The sequence below is a fragment of the Cinclus cinclus genome, chromosome 1, assembly GCF_963662255.1.
Source record: "Cinclus cinclus chromosome 1, bCinCin1.1, whole genome shotgun sequence".
NCBI classification, from domain to species: domain Eukaryota; kingdom Metazoa; phylum Chordata; class Aves; order Passeriformes; family Cinclidae; genus Cinclus; species Cinclus cinclus.
Genome location: NC_085046.1, coordinates 130,910,920 through 130,919,637, shown reverse-complemented (window position 1 = coordinate 130,919,637; position 8,718 = coordinate 130,910,920). Strand labels below are relative to the sequence as shown.

Below are 8,718 nucleotides of genomic sequence, written 5' to 3'. Positions count from 1 at the left end.
ACCTATCTCTAAGTTGGAGGAACCGTTTACATAGCCTTCGGGTAACCAACATTATTACCTCTTTAGGGTGCTTGGTAAGACTAAACTTGTTAGAAATTATTCCTTGTCCAAATCTGTGAAACGTAAATTTAGTTTGGGTCTCTGAATATGAATTATTTTGTCCAGTAATCTCCCATAAAGTTTGCAGTTGATTTGTAAATTGATTTGAAAATTGATTTGAGAACTGCAAAAATAATAATAGATGTGAGAAATGCACAGGGCACACAAATCTAGTCTCGGTAGATATGGATTTTGTTACTTCCTCTGTGACTGACTAGTGGTGTGACCAGCCTTTTCTTCCCTCCACATCTGTTTGACATCTAAGACAAGGTTAAGAAAACTTTCAGGAACTGGTTAAAGATCCCTAAATGAAAAAGATGTGGTGTTATGGCTCAAGTTTAGTCGATGGAATTCTCATGATAAAAAAGAAAGGCTTATAAAAAGTAGTGTTGTAAAAGGTTTTGTAAGGTGACCCTTATGAATAGAAATAGAATCCGAGAAATGTTAAATGTTCAACACAGAAGGCTTTTCCTTCTGTATTTGTAAAATGATACCTTGTGTTAAAGCTTAACTTGTTCAGGTAATACATTTTGGAAAGAAATCATGTACGATCTTGAGGTGTACACTGGGGTTTGCTGTAAATTGTAGGATGGTTCATTTTGCAAGGGATGTTAAAAATCGAGTTCTGAGTCCTTTCCATGGGCAGGGGCACCTTCAGGTTGTTCTGAGCCACATCCAGCATGACCTTGAACACTGCTGGTGATAGAGCTTCCACGACTTCTCTGGGCAACATGTTCCAATGTGTTGTTGCCCTCATAGTGATGAATTTTTTCCTAACATCTAACCTAACTTTCCTTCTTTCAGTTTAGAGCCCTTACTGCCTTGTTTTATCACCAAATGTGCTGATAAGAAGTCCCTCTCTGGCTTTCTGTCTGGTCCCATTGTGTACTGAAAGGCTACAATATTTTTTTCCTGAAGGCTTCTCTTCTCCAACTCTCACTGTCTCAGACTGTCTTCAGAGCAGAGGTGCTCCAGTCCTCTGATTACTTTCGTGTTCCTCTTCTGGACCCGCTCCAACATGTACTTGTCCTTATTTTGGGGGCCTCAGGGCTGAAGGCAATATTCCATGTGAGTCTCAAAATTGTGGACTTGGGGGCAAAGAAGTAAAAATAAGTATAACAATGTATGCGCGAAGGGCGAGGTATAGAATGAAGTATAGAAAAGAGGTGAAATGAAGCTTAATGGACGGCCATTGTTCACTCAGTGTCAATTGGTAATTTAATTTATATTACCCTGTAATATTTTCTGAGATATCCGAATCAATGCGGTGAGCTCACAAGCTCCCCCTGCCGGACGCTGTCTTCTGTGCGGCATTATATTCGGCTGCTTGAGTTACCAACATTTCTTTAACTTAGCTATTCTGATCTCCCATATAGCTGCAACATCTTGTTTTGCTGTGATTTTTTTGTTACTTGAAGCACAAGTTTGCTTAATTTTTTATACTGTAAAATTTATTTTTTTTTCTATTCTCAGTTGTCCCACAGAATGCCTGAGAATGAAACTACAAAACGTGAGGTTTTCCTTTTGTTGTTTCTTCAGCATGCTGCCTGAAAATTAATTTTCTAAGCCTGGAAGCCTTTGGGATTTTGGCAAATATGTGGTTAGTTTGCTTGTATTTAAGGGAAATACTTATATCTTTAAAGATAAGTGCAGGTATGTGGGGTTTTTTTGGGCGAGGATTGAGATTTTGAACAGCTATCTCTAGAATTCAGTTTAAATCTGTCTATCAACATTTTTGGACATATAATCTACTGGCGACATTTTCAAACTGCAGTTTTCCAAAATTGAACATAAAAATGAAGCCTCTATTCTTATAGGCTAGTGAAGACAATGCCCTCTTGTTATGACAGATTCCTTATAGGTCTTTGTCTTCTTACAAAAAGAAGAGCTATGCTCGTGTGGTCCTTTGCTCATGGCATGAATAACTGACCAAACTGTAGAAATGTGCTGCACAGAGATTTTATACCTTTAAAAGTGTAGAAAAACTTTATTTTCTGGTTTATGACAAAGCCTTTTCAGCCTGTTGCCTAGAACCACGGAATCACAGAATATGTAAGATTGGAAGGGACCACTGGAGATCTAGTCCAACTTTGCTGCTTGAGCAGGGTCCTCAGAGCACATTACTCAGGATTGTGCCCAAATGGCTTTTGAATGTCTCCAGAGAAAGAGACCCCAAGAGCTCTCTAGGCAGCTCCTTTCAGTGCTTTGTCATCCTCACAGTAAAACTTCTTTCTTATTCAGGTGGAGCTTTCTGTGCACCAGTTTCTGCCCATTGCCTCTTGTGCTATCACTTGGCACCCCTGGGAAGAGCCTGGCTGCATCCATTTGATACTTTCCCTTCAGATACTGATAGACATTGATAAGGTCCCTTCTCAGTCTTCCTTTCTCCAGGCTATACAGGCCCAGCTCTCTCAGCCTTTCCTCATAATTGAGGTGTTCCAGTCCCCTAATCATCTCCATAGTTCTACTGGACTCTCTCCAGTATTTCTTTGTCTTTCTTGAACTGGAAAGCTCTGAACTGGACACAGCACTCCAGGTGAAGCCTCAACAGGGCTGAGTGGAGGGTCAGGATCACCTCCCTTGACCCCCCAGTGATGCTTTTCTTAATGCAACACAGGGTGCCCTTGGCCTTCTTGGGCACATTGCTGCCTCATGGACATTTTGTTGTCCACCAGGACCTTCTCTGCAGAGCAGCTTCCCAGCAGGTCACCCCCATCCTGTACTGGTCCCTGGGGTTATTCCTCCCCAGGTGCAGGACCTGCATTTGCCTTTGATTTTCAGATGGTTTTTCTCTGCCCATGTCTCCAGCCTGCTGAGGTCCTTCTGAAGGGCTGCACAGCCCTCTGGGGCATCAGCTGCTCCTTCCAGCTTTGTGCCATCAGTGAACTTGCTGAGGAGGCATCTGCCCCTTTCATCCAAGTTATTGATGAGTAAATTGGACTACAGTGGCCCCAGGATCAACTGTTGGGGATGTCTTGGTTTGAAGGCAGGTGTCTTAGGGAAAGCAGGGCCCTCCCTTGAAATGGAGAATGTAGGACACCTGTACTTACAAATCTACTGAAACATGAAGTGATGCAGGTGAAATATTAAATGCTACTTGGAGTTGGTCCTGCAGTAGCAAAGAAGTAATCTCTAATTCACTAAACACTAGCTTAAAGCTAAGCCTTTGTGTTTCCTGTTTGTGCTGTCACTTATTTCATTCTGTAAAACAGGGAACAAGGTAAAAGCAGAGACAGAAGACAAACAGGTAAGTAAGGTACTTACAGAAATAAATGGGAGAAGGGAAGGAAGCAAGCCATATTTCCTATTTGTTATTGTTTTGTAATTACTTTCACATACCTATCTTTGGTGGAAGAGTTTTTCTCAGTTATGTATGTGGATTTTGTTTGTCTGTTTAATTTCATATTGATATAAGCAAGATTGTGTATGTCTTTATGCCAAGGTGTCATTCTACGGTTTAACATCCTTTTGAACTTCCCTTGTTGCTGCCTTCTTGCAGTAGAAAACAAAACAAAGCATTTCTTTTATATTGCAGTCATCTTAGAAAGTGCTTTCCATACAGGTCCAAAATGCTAATTGAGGACCCAGGATCATCAAAGAACAATTCTGCCTCACCTCTCTCAGGCAGCTGGGGTTCCCACTGCTTGTATTTGGTGGCTTAGGGCTAGACTAAGACAGGGCTGTTGGGATATTAACCATGGCTTAGTATTTGATGTTGAAACCACCTTTAAAGATGGCTACTTCTGTTTTGAAAGTGCACTTGCTAATTCTAGGGTTTATGCTCCAGAATATCAGTCTAGAGGCCAGTAACCACAGTAAAAGGTGCTGATTCAAACTCTTGATTCCTGCAACACAGATGTGAACCTGTTTGGTGTCTGTGCAAATAGCCCCCTTGCTGCATTACTCCTAACATCTTTTGTACACTTATTGTGCATAGAAAGCAGTGACCTAAGTTATTACATTACCTAAGTAATGCCACTATGGTTAGGGTGGAGAAACTCTGCAGTATATGAGTGGCAAAAGTAAGCCTGTTTCCACACATCTTTTATTTAAGTGTCTGCATCAGCCACTTCTAACCTTGTTAGCAAAATATATAGTAGCTCTTGAATTCTATGTACCTGGTCTATGTGTCTAGTCAGTCATTTTTTTAAAAATGTAAGCTTTCAGAACACTCAGTTTACCTGTGGAGATGACCAAAAGCAGAGAGCTTCTTTACAAAATAACATTTAAACATTAAGGCAGCTAAAAAAAAGCACTTTTCACTTTGTAACTAAAGGTCAAATTCTTTCCTTCTGGGGACTCTAGGGATCTAAATAATAGGGAGGCTTGTAGACTTGTAACTTCATGATTAATCCTATTTTACTTAAGCCTTTTATCTAAACTCACTTATTACCAGAGCTTCTGCTTGTTCTTGAGTACTGAATTGTTAGTTGCTGGATGCACCAGTAACAGTGCTGGTAAATATCTTAGCTCTGCTGGAATGGTGGAGAGTTTTGTTGCCAATTTCAGCACCAATGAGCCTCTAATTGCTGTGTTGCTTACTTGAAGTGCTTTTCCACAGATGAGGACTTCCAGGTCAATTAGCTTACTGGATATATGTTTGATTTTTTTTTTTTTTCTCAGTATAGTATGCATTTTAATCACTCATTCTAATAATCTACTTTTGTGTTTATGCATAAGGCCTGTTTCTACTGAGACTAATGACAGTACTTTTGTTATGGCTGTTATCTCAATAGACTTACCTAAGGTTTTCTCTCTAATCTGAGGGGATTTTGGTGACTGCTTTTATTGTTTATTTCAGAAACAACAGTGGTATCTTCATTTTCAAAGTCAAAGTGTCAAGCAGAAGATGTCAGACAGTCATCCAGTAGGGTTCAATATTCTTAAAAGAAATAGATTAACACCTCCCAGGAGCAACTTTAAATACTCTAATTTTAAAGACGCGTGTTGCACTTCAGCATTTCTGGACAGCAGATGCAATGAGTCAGTAAAAGATCCTGATGCAGATTGTGAAGAAGCACCAAGAATAACAAGCGTATCATTGGTACAGGAGCATTCTGAGCACATCCATCCAAGTGCCTTCTTTCCCAGATCACCATCTATTGAAAAAGAATTGAATTCTATCTCCTTATCAGAAGAAAGAGAAGCAAATAGAAGTGCATATTTTTTTGAAACTCCTAAATCAAGTAAAAAAGGCTCCTCGCTGCGCAGGAGGCTGCTTTTACCCAAGACTGGTGAAGCTGGCACAACTGTAGGATGCTGTGAAAGACAATGTAGTTCTTCAGGAAGCATCAGGAAAAAAATATTGTCTTGTGTTTTGAGCTCTGAAGAAAAGCTTTCACAAACTGCTGCAGATTCTTCAAAAGATAAAGGTTACAAACCTCTGACAACTAGCACTTCAGAACCTGAGGACTCTAATCCTGATTCTCCAAGACGGAGGCTTTCCTTTTCACAACAAAGGACTTCTACACTAGACGAGTCCCAGTGTAAGGACCCCTTATTGTTAGAATCAGAAAGTTTATCTCCAATTCAGTGGAAGGATGTCACTGCTAGTAACACTAATGAATGCAATGAAAGTGTTCTGATGGGTGTTAGAGATGGGGTGCTTAGGACTCCTATATACAGTGTGTTACCTGAAGCCAGTGAGGGCAAATTCCTAACTTCTATCACCAGTCCTGTAGAGAACTCAAACTTTGGACTATGTGATATAAACTCTCCCCTGGTTAAGGTAGCAAATTACCCAGATATTTCAACGCCTGAGGATAGTGGATATAATTCACTTCCTTTGGACAAATCAGGAGACTCGTTGTCTGATTATGAGGGATCTTTGCAAGAGCTCTTCCAAAAGCAGAAAGAAGATTCTAAAACTTTAGACAGCAAAAGAAAGTCAAGAAAACTTGAGCGAGTTAGAAGATTATCCACTCTTCGGGAACTAGGCTCCCAGTCAGAGACGGAAGATAATCATGGCAGTCCTACTTCAATGCATGTATTAACAAAAGAAAGACACTTTGGTAGTGAAGATCATGAGTTAATTCTAAAAGAACAGCCTAGTGGAGACCTGGTTGTAAGTCATGGAGACCTCTCAAGAACTCCAGCTCTGAAAATAGTTCATGAAATTTGCTTGCAAAGACAAAGATCGCACCAAAAGCAAATCTCAGAGAGTACTGATGGAACAGAAATGTTTACATTAGATCATGTTCTTCCTGGACTTATTGGCAAGAAAATGGGCCTTGAAAAACTTGATATTTTAACAGAATTGAAAGATAGAAATTTAAAGCATGTTCTTGCTATAGTTTTAGATGCTTTGACAGTGGAAAGTCTGTGCAGGTAAGTACTATTGCTTCACACACACAAAAAAAGGGAAAAATATGTGCTTCTGTAAATAAATTAGAATAACTTCTAGAATATTGGTTGTTGTCAATAAAATTAGACAAATGGTTCTTTTTTCTGAAAAAGTGAAATGTTTTCTCACCATTAAGGTGAAAAATTTATTTTTAGATCTACATAGGTCTTTCTATGTAGATCTAAAAATAAATAGGGGCATTAAAAAGCTAAACAAACATGGAAAATTAGTAAACTCAAAACTAAATCACCATACTTGTAAGTTTTTAAATGTATTAGAAGTTCCTTTAAGCCTGGAAAGTAATTTATTCTCATTACAAGTTCCTAGCAGTGCATAGCACTTAAAACCACATTTTCTAGTTTTTCTTGTGTATTTTATTTCTTCAGTCCTTTCTAAGCACAAAGATGCTCAAAGAATTTTGATTAATGAGTCATCTTCCAGATGAATTTCTAATCAGTAGGATCTGTTACATTTCACACAACACTCTTCTTTTCTTTAAGGGAATGGGCAAATAGATGAAAGTATATAAGGGCACAGGTGTTTTCAGAACTCTTAACACAAATGTGACTAGAAACAATCTTGGTAAGTGGTTTATATGGAGGAAGAAATTAATTTAAGACAAAGCTATGCTGTGCTATTAATGTTACTGTTGTTCTCTAGACTCTTCTGTTATACAGTGATATGTAAATATGAGATCTGTGTTTTGTTACAAAATAATTAACTCATCCATAGCAGCAATGTAAAATGACCAAGAGTATATGAAAGCATACGAAAATCTTTACTAGGTAGTCTTACTATCATGGCTTATGCACTACTTGAAAAAATTTGAAAGTGGATAAATTTTTTGTTCCAGCATTTGGAAAGTAAGCAAAAGCTGGCGTGAAATCATTGTACAAGATAGAAGTGCAGATAAAAGGAGGAAGTTGTACACAAAACAGCTGAAAGAAGTAACTCGGGTAAGATAGTTCTCAAAGGTGATCTTTTTTTCAAGTGTGAAAAAAGTAAGAAGGAAAGAGGAAACATCTTGTAAAGCTACAGAAAGGTAACTGACAGGGACAGTTCCAAAATGAGTGGGTGATGGATTCTAATAGGAGAGTGTAATGGCTCTCACTCCTTTTCAGTAGTCTGCAGTTTGAGTATTGGTCTTTCAACCATGTAACACCCTTATGTACCCCTTCTACACTTTCTTGAGAATCCTGTAGGATCTCTTCCTTGGTGAATTCTAGCTTTAGATTTTAAACTCTGCTCATACCATTGTGCCATGCTGTTCCTTATTGTCCATTTCACTCTAGTCTGCCGTGCTGTAGGACCCACTATAGATTGCTTCTTGATTATTTTCAGGACTGCTTGTGTCACAGTGTATTTGTGAACATCAGAAGGGTATGTAGAAGGTTTTATAAGGGGCATCTAGAGAAGTAAGCATATTGATAGGAGTATATTTTTTCAGCTCTTCCACATGATACATGCAGACCTGCTATTGAGATATCCTAATTTATAAACATAAGCACCAGTAGGGTGTGCTAAAAGACTGTTGGCTTTCTACCCTGCTCATGGGACTTGTTTTTTAATGATCTCTCTTGATCCCTTGCTAGATATAAACATTTAATGGTAAATACTTGCAATAGATCTATAATTTTCTTATGTGTTGTTGCAGAGGGAAAAAACCCAAACAAGTGAAATCCAGCTGGAAATCCCAGATTAAATAAAATCTTCATTTTTCTCCTTTTTTTTAAATAATTATAAACCAACAGGAATATTTATTGAAGGCTGAAGATGCTGCTACAAGACTGAATATTCTCAATAGATCTGCTCTAAGGCCTGTTCAAGCTCAAGCCAGAACTCCTATTTTACAGACACCACCTTCACACACTGAACTTACACCTAGGAAATGCAGTTCTCTTCCCCACTCAGCTAGTAGGCAGGAAGAATACATGAAAGTAGGTATCTAAGAAAGGCTTCATTTTCAGTTTTTGAACATTTTCATTTACAGGACTAAATAGCCCTTTTTCTCTCTCCTCTTGCTGCAGGTAGCTAAAACTCTGTTCACTGATGAAGCTCTAAAACCTTGTCCAAGATGTCAATATCCTGCTAAGTATCAATTGGTAAAGAAACGAGGACTATGTAGCAGAGAAGCATGTGCCTTTGAGTTCTGTATTTTATGTCTGCATGCATTCCATGGGTCAAAAGAATGTAATAGTTTATCTGCAAAACGGAAGAATAGAAAAGATGCTCCACCAGGAAGTGCCCAAAGCAAAAGAAATTTAAAAAGACTCTAA

The 8,718-nt window shown here is 38.7% G+C and overlaps 1 protein-coding gene across 1 annotated transcript; it reads left to right on the top strand.

Moving 5' to 3' along the window:
- The first annotated feature begins 4,537 nt into the window (after positions 1–4,537).
- On the top strand, positions 4,538–8,718 carry FBXO43 (F-box protein 43). Its single transcript, XM_062503273.1, has 4 exons — positions 4,538–6,426; positions 7,296–7,398; positions 8,194–8,379; positions 8,470–8,718. Exons 1-4 carry the CDS (start codon positions 4,949–4,951, stop codon positions 8,716–8,718), a joined length of 2,016 nt encoding a protein of 671 aa, XP_062359257.1. The 5' UTR covers positions 4,538–4,948.